This window comes from Sparus aurata, chromosome 5, assembly GCF_900880675.1.
Source record: "Sparus aurata chromosome 5, fSpaAur1.1, whole genome shotgun sequence".
Taxonomy (NCBI): Eukaryota; Metazoa; Chordata; class Actinopteri; order Spariformes; family Sparidae; genus Sparus; species Sparus aurata.
Genome location: NC_044191.1, coordinates 29,390,452 through 29,405,575, shown reverse-complemented (window position 1 = coordinate 29,405,575; position 15,124 = coordinate 29,390,452). Strand labels below are relative to the sequence as shown.

General features: G+C 41.3%; 1 protein-coding gene across 6 annotated transcripts in view; it reads left to right on the top strand.

Annotated features, from left to right (window-relative positions):
• Positions 1 to 13,861, top strand: part of trim36 (tripartite motif containing 36) — a 34,938-nt gene extending 21,077 nt beyond the window's left edge. For all 6 annotated transcript variants that reach the window (XM_030416847.1, XM_030416842.1, XM_030416845.1 and 3 more), the window contains 5 exons: positions 5,972 to 6,089; positions 6,193 to 6,398; positions 8,641 to 8,824; positions 9,699 to 9,812; positions 10,449 to 13,861. In XM_030416847.1, coding sequence (XP_030272707.1) covers positions 5,972 to 6,089; positions 6,193 to 6,398; positions 8,641 to 8,824; positions 9,699 to 9,812; positions 10,449 to 10,821 — 995 coding nt within the window. In that variant the 3' untranslated portion in view covers positions 10,822 to 13,861. The remainder of the gene's footprint in view (positions 1 to 5,971; positions 6,090 to 6,192; positions 6,399 to 8,640; positions 8,825 to 9,698; positions 9,813 to 10,448) is intronic.
• Positions 13,862 to 15,124: the final 1,263 nt, after the last annotated feature.

The window sequence follows — 15,124 nt, the reverse complement described above, 5'->3', positions numbered from 1 at the left end:
ATGACATGAGTCTGACACTGAAGAAGGTCTTTGTTCATGTATTCTCTAGACCATGAGAAAAACAGGCTTTAGATCACAGAGCTTTGCCATTTTAGAAAGTTAGTTTAACAAAATAAGCCTGCTCTTTTAAACAAGGATCTAAATAAGCCCGTATCACCTGTCCATCACGTGCACTGCCCTGTGAACGGTGCTGTGCTAAGAGGTTAGAGGTCAGCTGTGGGAATCTAAATTGAATAAACAACTCTGGACGTGCTCAAAGTGGTTTTTAGTTCAAGTTTTTTTTCTGGTCTGCTGGTTTACAAAGGATTGTTTTATAAAGGATTGCTCAGGTAGAGGTTTCCCATACATATTTCTTTTACTGAACTGGCATTCTTCCTTTTGTCAAGAAAATTAATTGGAGGGATTGTGCGGCGCTATTTTAGACGTCGCGCCATGAGACGGGAAAAGAAACAAGTTGAAGCCGACTCTGATGCAAACTCGACAGCTGTGCCTTCCCAAAATGTTCTGCAAAAGAGTTCAGACGACGACTTCTGTTGACTTTATTTCAAGAATCTGAAAGAGCCGTAAAGAACTGAGCTACTTGTTTGGGTTAAAAATGTTATCAGACATAACAAATGATCAATACATTTTTCCAGGAGCAAAGATCAAACGTCTGAAGACGACTGAGCAGACTGCCAAAATGTCAAAATAAGGAAAAGTAGATAATGACTGAAAGTTAAGTCGGGGCTTCACGAGTCAACACATCAACATCAACACGTATCATGAAGCGGCTGGATTGATGGATGTGTTGCAACGTTTACTCAACACTTTCATAATTACTGTCAGCTTAAGGTGTCTTAAGATTCCCTGTATAAACTGGAGCAGAAGAAACATAATGCCTTCTCAAACTGGAGTGAGGTGTTTATATTGGATCCACCTTACTCACATTCCTGCTTAAACTGCATGATGATGGGATTTAATTTGGGGAGACGGTCACATTACTGAGTGATGCTTTGTGTCATTTGGCTGCATCTGGTTAAGGCTTGTTTCAAATGCCTGACCTGACAGTATTATGTGTGTCACTGACTGAGGGGAGAGAAGCATTTAACATCATTGTTGCGCGTAGTGACAGTTAGTAGCCTACTGGTGTCAGATGTTCGGGGCATCCCAGAAAGAAGAGCCTGATTTGTAAATGATAAACCTGTCGACGTCAACACAAAGTAAAGTGTTTAGATTTGAGTGACAGTTTTTGCCTCCAGACCTTAACATCCAAAAGATGTTAAAATTATGGAAAGCTTAAATGTTTCTGACATTGGAGACAAAGCAGAAGTGTCTTTGGCACTGAGCCATTATTCCCCCAAGTGGATCAACTGACGGGCGTCTCGGTGACCGTTGGTGACAAACAAAGCTGTGAGTGACTTGAGTTTGTGGCTGCGGGCTTTTGTTGCGGCACTGGAGAGCAGCCACATTTGGTTTGTTTAAAATCAGTGATGTGAGATTTATTTTCCGAGGCTGAAGTTGGCTCCGTCTATACTAATCAACAAGACATGCACCGCTTTCTGAATGACTCATCAAAAGAAGAACGTTATATAATCATTAAACAAATTAAAGTGGATTTGGTAGCATTAATGAAGTAAATGCTTTACAAAATAAATGTGTCCAAGAATGTCTGATACTTGTAAATGGATAACATGTTTATTTTGTGTATGGACATTCATTTACTGCTCCAAAGAATAATTAGCTAAAACCTAAAATGCAATTTGACTCATATCTATATTAAACAGGACTTATTTGAGCTTTAAACCCGAAACAGGCTGTTTATTGCCGAATAGCCACATTTTGGTCTTTTGTTTATTTGTTTTTTTTCATTTTTTTTTCTTTTTTTTTGTGGTGTTTTGTGTAGTTGAGTTTTAAAATGGGGCAGAATCTGTTTGTCCCAATCCTCAAATTATTTTACAGCTCTGATTTCTCTACCAGCATGCCTTCAGAACCAATAGATCCACAGAAGATGCCGTATCCACTGCCCTCCACTCGCTCTTCACACACCTTGTGAATAAGAACTGCTGTTTTCAGACTTCAGCATTTAATACATACTCACCCAAGAGACTGTGATGAAATGCAAAACATTTAATAATCAGACATAATTACTGGTTGTTTAATGACTGCGCCAGTGTAACTTTACGTTTTTATGTCATTTCCCTTGTGAATTTTTTCATTAATGTCCAAATTGGCAAATGCAATTCCACAAAATCACCAGTTTGATTCAGATTTATACCATGAACAAGACTTATTTGAAATTTTAAACCTGGAAAAAATGTGCTGTTACCTCTACCAGTATGCATTCAGAACAAACAAATCTACAGAAGATGCCCTATCCACTGCCCTCCACTCGCTCTTCACATCTTGTGAACAAGAACCGCTACATCACACAGCTGTTTTGCAGCATTTAGTACAATCTCATCCGTTAAGCTGATTGGAAAACTTAACACTCTGGGCTCGAGTCTCCAATTGGATATTGGACTTCCTCGCAAGTTGGTAGTCACATGTCCTGTACTTCAGTGCTTAACACCGGAGCCTCCCAGAGTTGTGTGCTCAGCCCCTTCCTCTTCACACTGCACATCCAAAACTGCGGTGCCTGATATCAGTAGAACTTGAAACAACATATACGCATAATTTACTCAGTCGTCATCTTCAGGCTTTCAGTTTAAAGTGTTTTTAAAATGACTGAAGAGTCATTATTTTGCTTCTTTAGACTAAACATGTTCCCTAAACGAATCACAGTGGCATTGTTTTTGGAAAGTGCTGCATGCAGCTGTTGGGTTTGCAGTGATATTGATGTGTTTCCTTTATCTCAGCGGCTGTGGGAGTTAACGATGCTCTTAGTCTGAGTGCAGGGAGAGAAAAGAAGCTGCAGGGGCATTTATACACTGCAGTAATTAAATTGAAGTCTTGGCAGATGATTCAGCACTGACGAATCACTATAGGATCCCTGGATAGTCCCCTTAAACTCTAATACTGTACATCCATTATACCGGAAACTGAAAACACAATTATGTAAACGTATAAGGGTTATAGGTTTTGAATGATTGCCAGCCATCTTGTTGGTGTATAAATCTGTATGTGTTGGCCTTTGCTCAATGCCCACTGCTTCTCCATGTTTTCTCGTCATATGTTCCCTCTCGGATAACTGCGCGTTTGTGCTCTCCCATGTTAACCCTGCTGTGGCCCTGCTGCGGGTTTTGACCCCATGCTCTGCTTCTCGAGAGGCTCTGAAAGACCGCGTTGTCGAGTGTAAATGCTCACTTGTCCTCCCATTTTTAAATAGGAGTTTCCTCCAAAATGTCAGGCTGAGAACAGCGCTCTCAATCCTCGACTATTTCCACCTCCTCTCAAATAGATCACAGGCACAGAATCAAGTGTGGGGAAGAGAGATGTGGTTGCTCCAAAGTGGATCAGAAATGTGTCGAAACGAGTACTTCAAGACAAGACTGCAATCTGCGCTCTCCAAATATAAGAAAATGGGAGGACAATATTCAGGAGCCTTTTAAAATCATTATAAAAGCCAACATCATAGGTTAAAAAGATACATTTTTTGAATTCATGTTGGCTCTTTTTTTTTTTTTTTTTTTAAGATTTATCCATTATAATAAAGGCTTTTTAATGTTTCTCTCATCACTTGCCACTTTTTTCTTTTTAGCCTTGTTGGCCTTGGTAGCGGTGGAATGAAACTGGACACTAGACAGTTTCCTGCAGTGTCACTTGGCAGCAGCCTGTCCTATATGTGATCAATGGTGCCTTTTTTTTCCCCCTCTGAGTAATTTAACTCTGCAGCCTGCTGTGTTAGGTGGCTGATTGCCCCGGTTTGTATTTTGCCTGTTGGTCCGTCTGTTGCAGACAGGTGAAAACACAAAATCTAATTTGTCAGTGTAGCTGGTTGTGTGTGTGTGATTTTCCACTGCAGCAGTAAATCATTATTGTCCTTTCTCACTGCTCCTCCAACATGAGGGTGGAAATGTGTTGTGTCAGGGGCTAACAAGGAAGGAATGAAAATCTTTAGTGTACTGGCTCATACATTTGTTTTGGACTTCATTTGTAAGGGACAGTGCCCACTGGTCAACAGATAAAGATGAAAGCTTGGAGTTGGCTCACATTCTCATGCCCAGTCAGACAAGTGGGTCAGAAATCTACTTGCCAAAACTCTCCTCTATGCAAACTGTTCTATTAACTAGTGGTTATTAACAAACAACTGAAGTCTTAAGTTTAATAAGACTCAAGTTAATTATCATGTTCGATCTTCTCTGCCTTGCTCTCAAATGTGCTGCAAACTGCGCTAAACATATTTGGAGTTTATACTAAACTAAACTTTTCAGCAAAATAGAAATGTTTTGGGTGATTTACCACTCACCCCTGCTAGATTTACCAGCCCGAGGTGGCATTGTACTTGCCCCAGATATTCTTATTGTTGAACCCTGCAGTCGCCTCCGCACCCTAACAGTTAAATAAAATGCCAGTTGGAAGGTTATGTTTGGACCATTGTGCGTTTGTTGGTTGGATTGTCAGCAGGATTTCACAATCCGGATCTTCATGAAACTTGGATGAAGGACGGGTTTCGGCCCAGAACAGACCACATTAACTTTTGGTGCGGCTCTGGATTAAAGGACAAATCCAGGAATATTTTCTTACTTCCTTTAACGTTGAGAGATCGGGCTTTTCCCCAACATTTTCTTTAATTTCTCAGGAAATGATGCACAAATCAGGAGTATTTAGGTGGTTAGTACTTATGAGTGAGTACAGAAAAGGGGACTGTTGGGTCTTGGCAGAGGCATGCGCTCTACTGAGTGCCATACAAGTCTAATAATGTACTTTTGTATAATGTATCTGCACACAGGATGTTGCCAGCATGGCAAGTGTAGAAGAAAATATGCATGGGGGTTTTAAGAGGAAACAAGCTCATGAAGGAGCTCATGTGCTTGGTAGAAAAAGACCTCAGAGACTTCGGATTAGCCGAGTGACTTTGCAGGCTCAGAAAGCTCTGCGGCAGAGCTGACACTGGTCAGAGAGGACTCTGTCTGCAGGGGGTGAGAGAATGAATGAAAATAGAAAAATATTCCAAAGGAGACGAGGAGTGAATTCTCACAGGCAGACTGGATGAAGTGTGTAAAATAAAGTCAGAGAAAAGAGGGTGACCTACATGGTTTCAGTAATGTGATTCTGTCTCTGTAGAGAAATGAGCTTCAGGCTGAGAGAACAGTCAACGATGAGGTGAACAGAATCATTACAGAGCAGATACTGTTGACATAAGAGAGAGGACAGATGGGAAGCGGCGTTGCTGGCATGTAGATGAACCTCGAGTAAGGGCCTGGCGGGTAATGCGTCTCCTGGAATCATAACAGCCACCAAGAGGTGATAAGAGTCAATAAATGATATGAGGAAGTAGAATGAAAGAAGTGCTGGTGAAAGTGGAAGAGAGGAAGAGAGGTGGTGGTGGTGGAGGTGGTGGGGCCGCTTTACAAAGTGCATTTCCTGGCAGGGAGTCTATGTGAAAACCTCTTAACTGGCTCCATTATGCAAGACAGTCTTATCCATTGTCCTGAGTGGAGAGTCCTGATCCTGACAAATCTAATCTTTGCCACTCTTACACTGCTGCATTTGCTTAAGCCCAAGTTATTGAGCTGAAATACTACACTAAGCACAGTTAAGACTGGGGAGATTTTACTGGAAATTCCTTGTACGAAGTATTTTGTCGCGCATTAACATCTTCCATGTGCTTCGTGTTTGAAAACTTGGACAAAAAGTGCAATTAATGCTCAATTCTGACATTGTTTTCTGCATATCTCACATGTCACGGCATGATATTACAGTCTCCTTCCGTGTTGCACACCCCTGTAACATAAGATGTTTATAATGCACGCCTTGTTTGCAGATGGCGTGTTTAACTAACTGGTGTCATGTTTTCTTTTCCTTTCTCTGTTCTTTTATTGCTCCTCTCCAGTTCCAGACCCTCCTCTGATCGACCTATCCAACAGCAAAGTCTATAACGAGGCCTCAATCTGCTGGAGGCTGTCTGACGACCACCTACCTACTGATCACCACGTGCTCGAATACCGCAGGTGGGTGCAAACATCCAAAGAAATCCCGGCAAGAGAATAGCCGAAGACGGTGTAGATCCACGGGCGATCAAAGTTTCTTGACTATAATCTTCTTAACCTCCAGAATCAGAGGCCCGAGCCAGCCCGCGTCCCAGGAGGACGGCGAGGACAGCGGCGTCTGGAGGGCTACAGAACGGGTGCACGGTCCCAGCACTGTGGTGTGTGACGTGGACCCTAACAGCCTGTACGCCTTCAGGGTCCGAAGCTGCAGGAACTCCATGTTCAGCCCCTACAGCCCTGAGGTCACCTTCCACACACCACCTGCACCTGGTGAGCCTGAGAGGAGAGGAACTTTTACCCCATGATGGCTTTGTCTTAGTTTGTCCTTTGTGTCTTTTAAAACTGGATGTTAGTAGAAAAGGGAACAAGAGAAAGGGAGTTTTTGAGTCCCTGAATTCCTAAAAGCTAATATTTTAAAAATAAACTTTGACTACATTTTATTTTCTTAAGCTCAATCAAATCTAGCTGTTATTGTTGTTAATGCCGAGAGCATCAATTAATCAACAAACTTATTTTGTACAGGATTAAGCCTCTAACTATCGGAGAACCTGCCCCTGTTATTGGGCCTCTTTTTGGCCGAGGCAGCAGCTAAGCTCCTCCATCCCTTTTACTTCTCAGAGCACGTCTGAGTGTTTTGCAGCGGGCTCCATTTTAGGAAGATTATCAGATGACAGATGCCTAACTGCCTTACTGTTTTTTGAATTTTGTGGCATGTGCGATGGAGGTAATGAAGCACAATGGTGTTTTCAGTTCATCACCATGGCAATAGCTTCTGCGCTTCAGATGGCTGAAACCAATATAGCTTTTGTCTCGGTGTGTGTGGGAGTGGATTGTGTCGTCGTACAGCCTGGAAGGGGAGCCTGCACTTGCATCTGTTGCTGGCGTTTTTAGGCTTGCTTGACAGACGCAAGGTGGAATTCATTAAAAAAAAAAAAAAAAAGGGCAATCAGCCTCAACCATCTGCTGAGCTTGAATTCAAATCGTATCCTCTCAGTCAGGGACTGTGTCTCTTTGATTCATATTCCGCTTGGCAATCGTGACATCCTCCTCGCTTTGGACTGATGATACATTACAGCGAGTGTAAAAGTCTGGGGCTTGCAGAGGCGTTGATGTATGGAGTGTCAGTCTTGACACACTTTATTCTTTCCCCTCTCCCGGCAGGAGTCTGCATCAAAGTCGCACATGCATACATGACTCGTTACCCCCTGATCCTTTTGAGTCCTGCACAAGCCTTGTCATCTGTGTTGTGACTGGAGCTTCCACATTCCTGTGCTCTCTGGTTCGTGGAAGACTGAGCGGTTGGATTCCCTGAGCGTCTGTAATGAGACAAAACATTACGTAGCGGGGGGGGGGGGGGCACAAATGTTTCTCTTTTTATCCGTACCCTTGATTTAGATTATATTGATATCGCAACATGTAGGCACTTAGAGTTTTGATTCAGAGGATGTATCAGTCTTGATATTGTGTCGTTTGGTGAGCAGGATATCATCCAGTCCCTCACAGCCGAGCATTGAACCAGCATCCTTAACAACAGCTAATATAAAATCTTTTTTTTTTTTGAGATGGCAACTGAACACAGATTTTAAGGTCTGGCTGTGGTTGAGACACAGTTTTCTGTCCCAGGTGCTGCTGCCTGTGAAATTAAAATCTAGTCACTTTGGGGACTAATTTCATGCTGCATCAATTATGTTTGCCCCAATTTTTCTTTAATTATTTATTAAATGACTGGAAGCATCAGTTTAAAGAGCTGAGCAAATGTCTCCGGCTCTTTTTTGCAACCTGAACATGGCTATCAGTTGTGATATTAATAAATGAAACCAATTACAAAGATGGATTAATTTTGACGAACAGTGCATCAAAAAACGATTTAGTCCAAATGTATAATGTTGTGTGTGCTGAACATACATATGTAAAGGTTTTGACTTCCTCTACATATGAGAATGAAGCCTCCAAGTCCATCCTACACAACTTCACATAAAACTACAGCATTGTTGTCTGGTCACCCTTTAGGCAAGCTTTATATTGTTATTATGATGATGATCCTGGCCTAGTTGTTGGCAGGACTCCCCCTCGACACATACAAGTGCACTGGTCTTCCCCCACTGTAGATCTCAGATTGTGTGGGACGGTTGAGTGAACGTACATAATCATGTCGGCCTGTATGTGTGGTGGATTATGGTAATCGTGGCCTTTGGCCCACAAACTATTTATAGAATGCATTTAATTGCATCCGGATGATGAATATAGATGGCAGCTGCATGTAGGAAATGTGGATTGTGTTTCATTAGGCTCTTCATAGTGTGATGATGATGATGATGGTGGTAAGTAGGTCTCTCTGCAGGGCTTTAAGATTGTGCTCTAGCGCCCTCGTGTGTCAGCTCCTGTCACCTACCTGTTTATAGCCCACTAGAGCAAATAGCCCACTTCCCTCTGCACAAGTTGTACTCACAATATCTGATTTCTTCTCCACCTCTTCTTTCCGTCTGTGTATCCTCTATCTCTTCACATGCAGCCTTTGGTTTCCTGTTCAGCGATAAATGTGGCTTCAGTACCGAGCGACTCATTCTCAACAAGCGCCGGGACACTGTGGAGAACGTAGCAGGCATGGCCTTCCTCCTCGCAGCTGATCGCGTGCAGACGGGCAGCTACATCGGACTAGACTACATAATTGGGGACACGGGAATCTCTCAGGGAAGGTGAGCCAAAAAAACTGCTGATACTGAATTTTCTCTGATAACAAACTTCTTTTTGCGCAGTGAGCCTCAATGTAAAACACATGTAGTGTAGCCATAGTTGCCAACCCTCTCTTGTCATTACCCTCTCCTGGTTTCATTATGGGTCACAATTCTCCTGTATTTCTATTAATTCATGACATTTTTCTCCTTTTACCCATTATAACCTGTTTCCACACATGTGCAGTGTGTAGTCTGCTGTACAGTTGTGCCTCGTCCTCCTCTTCAGTGAGTGAGAGACAGACAGAAATGCAGAAAAGAAAGAATATTTGAACAATGAGAGAAACACTGAAGGAAATGGGCTGTAAAATCTATCATGTTGATTATTCTGTCAATCACGAAAACCATATTGCGTCAATCGGCACAGGCTCTGTCCTCCTCTTTTGACAAAAAAATCATGAATATTACTTTATGACACAGATTCAAGTTCATGCTTTTAGAGCGAATAATGGTGCGTGGTTTCAGAATCATCCCTATTTTTGTGGTCTCAAGTTTGGTTGTAGCACACAATGTGGAAACTTAATGGTGCTCATTAGACTATCAATATCTCATCCTGTCTGGGTATAAAATATTCAAGAGGGAGGGAGCAAAAGATGGGACTTTATTTTTGAGCATAAGGTGGGAGAATCATTAAACCGGCATTTCTGCACCGTCTTTCTTAGCCTTCATTCAGAAAGACTGATCGTTCATTTATCACCGAGATGAGATTCTTTTTTTTTTTTTTTTTTTTTTGTGGCACCGGGGATGTTGGATGACGGATCCATACGAAGAGTATTAATGACTCCTCATAATGTCCCGTCCTGCAGTAAGAAATGGAATTGCATCATTTGTTTTGCAGACACTATTGGGCCTTCAAGGTGGAACCGTACTCCTACATGGTTAAAGTCGGAGTGGCCTCTGACTCAAAGCTGATCGAATGGTTTCACAATCCCAGAGATACGAGCAGCCCGAGGTAGGTACAACCTTACGCTTCTACGCCCCACACACAGCTATCGTTTACAATTTATCCATAACCAATAAACATGTAGTAAAACTGAGACCCATTCTGTATAAATCCTGTTAATATTTACCTTTTTACAAACCTGCCAGCAGCACACACACAGACACAACAGTCTCGGTCCAGCAGTAAGTGTGTTTGAGTCACATGTAATCCTGTGATGTAAGAGAACCAGTATAAACTTGTAAAGAGCTTACTCACAGACAAAGCCCGGCTTTCTCAATGGATCCGCTCACGGGGAATGCATGTAAAGAAACACATTATGTGCGCAAATACATGGTGATTCTATGGTAATTACATAATGCATGCAGGATGATAAACAGCTGGTCATCTGATGGCTGAGTATGTGCTTTTCCCCCAGATGTTGTGTTTGGTTTTATTTGATTTATTTTTGAATGGAATAGATAAGTAAAGGTAAACACAACAACACAAACAACATCATAGCAGTGAACAGATATAATCATCATTTACAACAGAGATTCAGTCACGAGTTAATTAACGGATTATCAATTGTTACACCTTAATTTTCGGTAAATTGGTTAATTGTCAAAAATTCACCGATTCAAACCTTCTTCTTCCTCCTGTCACCAGGTACGACCATGACAGTGGGCACGACAGCGGCAGTGAGGACACGTGCTACGAGCTCTCCCAGCCCTTCACCCTCCTCACCCTGGGTATGGGCAGGCTCTTCATCCCCAAGGCTTCTTCATCCTCCTCCGTCTCCTCCGCGAACGCAACTGCGGCCAACGACCCCGGCAACCGCGTGCTTCCCATGCCACAGCGCCTGGGCGTGTGTCTCGACTATGACGCCGGCCGGGTGTATTTTTACGACGCCGACACCATGAGGTGCCTTTACGAGAGGCAGGTGGATTGTTCGGGAACGATGTATCCCGCGTTCGGCCTCATGGGCAGCGGCAAGGTTCAACTGGAAGAGTTCATAACCGCTAAGAGACTGACGTTCTGAGGAGGATGGAGTGCGTTTGAAGCTTTAGGACCTGCTTCAGTTTGATCTGTGGCAGGTTTTAGCGACAGGGTAATGGAGCACAATCCAAACTATTGTTCTGAAGGTCAGATGAGGCAGACGGGATCAAGGTGTTTGGTCTTAAAAGTAAAATGCGGATCTCTGCCAGAGTTTGCTTGAATAATGTACGATCCACACGCTGAATATAAACATACAAAGGTCTTTCGAGGCTTGTATATGGTATGTCAAAGGTCTTCTCTACATACCAAAGTCTCTGTCTCTGTTAATTGTCTTTACCTGGTTTTAATCGCCAGCTATGATCAGCTGTTAATGTAGTGTAATATGCTGCAAAGTTAGTCTGCAGCGTCTTTAAATCTTTATCGTTTTAATATGAAACGCCTTCGAGCTTACACTGACACTTCCTCTTTCGCCAGGTTTATGTCCATAGATTATTTTGTGTGTATCAATTACCGGGTGATGTTTTATTTCTTTTGGCTCTTTTCTCTAAATATGTGTCTAAATGTAGCAGCATGGGTTTAGATGTAATCTTGGTGGACCTGAAAGAGCCTTGTAGCTACTTTAATGCTAGCGCCTTCGTGCCTTTTTTTTTGGTTTGTTTTTAGGGAATGGCTCACTTATTGTAGTTTGCTCCTGCAAGCGGATGTTGGTGTCATTGCACAAGTGTTATGGACATAGTTATCAGCATAAATACTGTATGTGAGTTTTTACTGTAGTTAGTTTGATCACAGACACTGGTGTCAAAGTTAAAGCAGTTAATGGTATTCATTATGACTTGTTACTTACCTATTTACTCTCGACTTGATCACAAAAAAACACTACTTTTCCTCCGTGTCACAATTTTTATTCCGCTGTTTTTGCACAGTACGATGAAAGAAGCCTCGCACATGATAAACTTATCAATCATCACGTTTTCAGCACTACCTAGTTAGCTTCTTCACTTTTTAAAAGATGTAATCCGCACATTCTTGTCCGTCGCACTCACAAAAGAGTTCACTTTTTACTAACTTACACATGAATCCTGGAGCAGTTACTTGGATTTAAAAAAAAAAGAAAAAAAAAAGAAAAAGCCTCTCACTGTTTGCACCGAATGTGACTTTGAACATCACGAAACCAGCCAGGTACCAGACCACCGTGTACTTGTAGTCAACTTCAGTTTGACAGCCGCAAAGTCACCAAAATCCAAAGCTTGCTGGTTCCTGGTGCGTCAGTGCAACACTCCACTCTGTGTCTCTCACAGCCTTTAAACACAGTTTAAACACACAGTTATTCAGGTTCTCACAACAAGTGCTATCACTAAACACACTGTTCTGTACCCTTTTTTACTATCAAATCCACCTTTTACTTGGCGTGCAGACACAAGGAGTGAAGCATTTAGCACGTCACTGGTCAGTTTGGCTGTCAGACAGACATCTAAGCGGTTGATTGGCTTTGAGTAAATCAGCTCAAATATTAAAGTCTAAGAGAGCACCTGAGACAGACTGTTTCCTTGGCTACCACACTTGTTTTTTTTGTAAAGACCCATACTGTAAATGTGCCTGCACGTGGGTTTGTCTGTACAAGTCATGTATATTTTTGATTTCTGGAGGGTTAGGGTAATCGGTGTGTGTGCGTTTTCTCAGGTTTCTGGCCCTGATTGGGGCCCCAATGCTACCTACCTCTCTCCGTCGGGCCTGGAAAACCTTAACTACTGTACCTTTTCCTCACAGAAACGAGTTTGGCTTGATTTGCAGCTTCGACCGTTGTCAGTTCAGTTCAATATCTCCGCCTTCTCTCAAACGGCAGGTAATACGCTGGTCTGTCAGAAAAAGTTTGATTTTAACTTCCATGTACATAATTATTAATCCAGAGTATATTATTTTCAGTGAAATAAAGTACATCTTAAATGTTATTAGTTGGTGTTTGCTTGTGGACTTGAAACAGACGTGTAATCACTATCGGTGGAAGTTACTGTAAACAGATGTTAACCTTGTTCGGCTGCCTTTATCAAGGGAGTGTTTTTTCAAATGGTACTAACAACCTTTTCTTCCTCTTCTGTGGTGTTGGTTTGATTAGTCAGTTTAAATGTTTTGTTTTGGGTTAAAAACATTAAAATGAATTCATGCTCTCATATTTAGCTCGACATAAACGTTCTCTTGTCTCAAAATATTGGATTTCTGTGACTGTGTGCATATTTAGTCTCAGACCTGACCCCTGAATCCTGCATTTAAAAACTATCAACATCTTTTAAAAATATGTCTATGCATTTATGAAATTGAAAGGGCAGGTTCATTTTTATTTTATTTTTTATTTTTTTCCATCACAGAATGTATTCCTGTTAAATACAGAACAAACAGCTGAATGTTCTTTATGTTGTCGTTGTTGTTTCTAAGGTGGTTTTTCTTCTGGTTTTGTTCCGCACTTGGGGGTCACAGCACAGTCGTATGTAGTTTTTAGAAATCTGGCTTGTAATCTCAACATACACAGCAGTTTTTGAATTAAAATTGCATCCTAGCCTGCGTTTCAGCGATGAATTTAGAACCAAATATTTTGCAGGCTGGCTCTCTAATCTAATACCAAGCTAGCACTTTAAAAATCTGTAGCATGTCAGCGACGGTTTGGCTCTGCAGGTGTGTATAATAAGTGTGTGTGTGTATGTGTGTGTGCAATATTCTGAAAACAGGCTGTAGAATAGACGGACAATAGGGCCTGTCGAGACAATTTGCACTGTTAATAGTTTATAGTTTAGTTTGTGGTTTTAAATTTGGCTTTCTCCTTGATACAAAGTGAATTTTAAACACTAATTTCTTTCTTTTTTTGTTTTTTTCTTCTCAGCAATTTTTCTGAACTCTAAATTAGCGACAGTGCATTTGTCTCTGTGTTTTCTCCGGAGGATTTGGATGTGGCGTGTAAGTGGTGGGTTTCTGTATGTGTTGTATGTAAAGATTTGGAAATGTTGTTCTTTGCTCGGATTCCTGGAAACGCTAGACTTTTCAATTTACTGTGTGGGGATTTCATCAAATAAAGAATAGTGTTTTTAAATCCACTCTGTCTATTTCATATTGTTCCCATATCTGTGTGGTTGCCTTTGATTCATTTAGCAGCTGAGACATGCAAATGTTTGGGCGGCAGTTGCCATTTTGTGATATAACCTTTGGCAGAAATCACAGCCTCTCAACACTGTTTGATGCTGGTCAACAGTCTTTCTATATTCCCTCTGTTTTACTATATTGACTTCACTGTATAAGTAACAAAAATATATAGAAAATGCAGCACAAATGTACGTAAATGTGCAGACCATATATTAAAACCATTAGAGATATCATACTTTGACATATGTCAGCCCATACACATATGTATGTAGATTACATATACTGGTATACATGTCACATATATAATTATTTATACAAAACACAAGTATGTGTATAAATGTGTAATACACAAGCTATACATATATGCATATATTATGAATATATAGATGAAGAAATCATATTCCTATGATATATGTGCATATATCATTATGTTATAAACGTATAAATATAATGCAGCATATAATATCAGGTAAAAAAATCAACATTAAGACTTATTTAATACATCTATAAAAAACAAACTTGCTGCCAGTATAATTAAAAAAAAACACAACACTGTGGGAGAAGGGATGTGGACTTGTCATCTCAGAGGAGGACTGGTTGAATATTTGTTCTATCCATCTTCCACAAGTTCAGGCCTCTGGAGAAGGTTCTGTTGGAGGAATTTGATTAGATGTGTTGTAACCCCCCAAGCTAAAACGTGCGCAGGCAGGTGGTATGAAAAGAGACCTTTGCCGGGAGGAAATGTGGTGAACAGCTGGCAGATCATTTCCACATATTCTGGGGCTGCACAGCCACTCGGTCATGTTGGCTGCAGGTAACACGAGCACTACAAAACATATTTGGTGATGGAATTGACTGCTCTTTTATGACAATTCATCTGGGCAACACTGCAGCTCATCTTTTTAATACCTAGTAAATATATTATTAGCTACCAGCATGAAAGCTGGAACATGAAAATGGTTAAAGGCTGAACGTCCAACAAAAAAACTGACTGGATGGATATTGTAACTGCTATTCAAGGGATGGAGAGGATATCTTTTATTTTAAATCAAATTTACAGACTGATAATAAATTCCTGCGGCAGATCGTCTGTAATCTCACAAGATGCTCGCTGAACATTTACCATATGTACTGACCCGTATATCAGTGAATGGCATTGATGGTCAGTACATATGGTAAATATTCAGCTTGTATACATACATAGGTGACCAACTGTT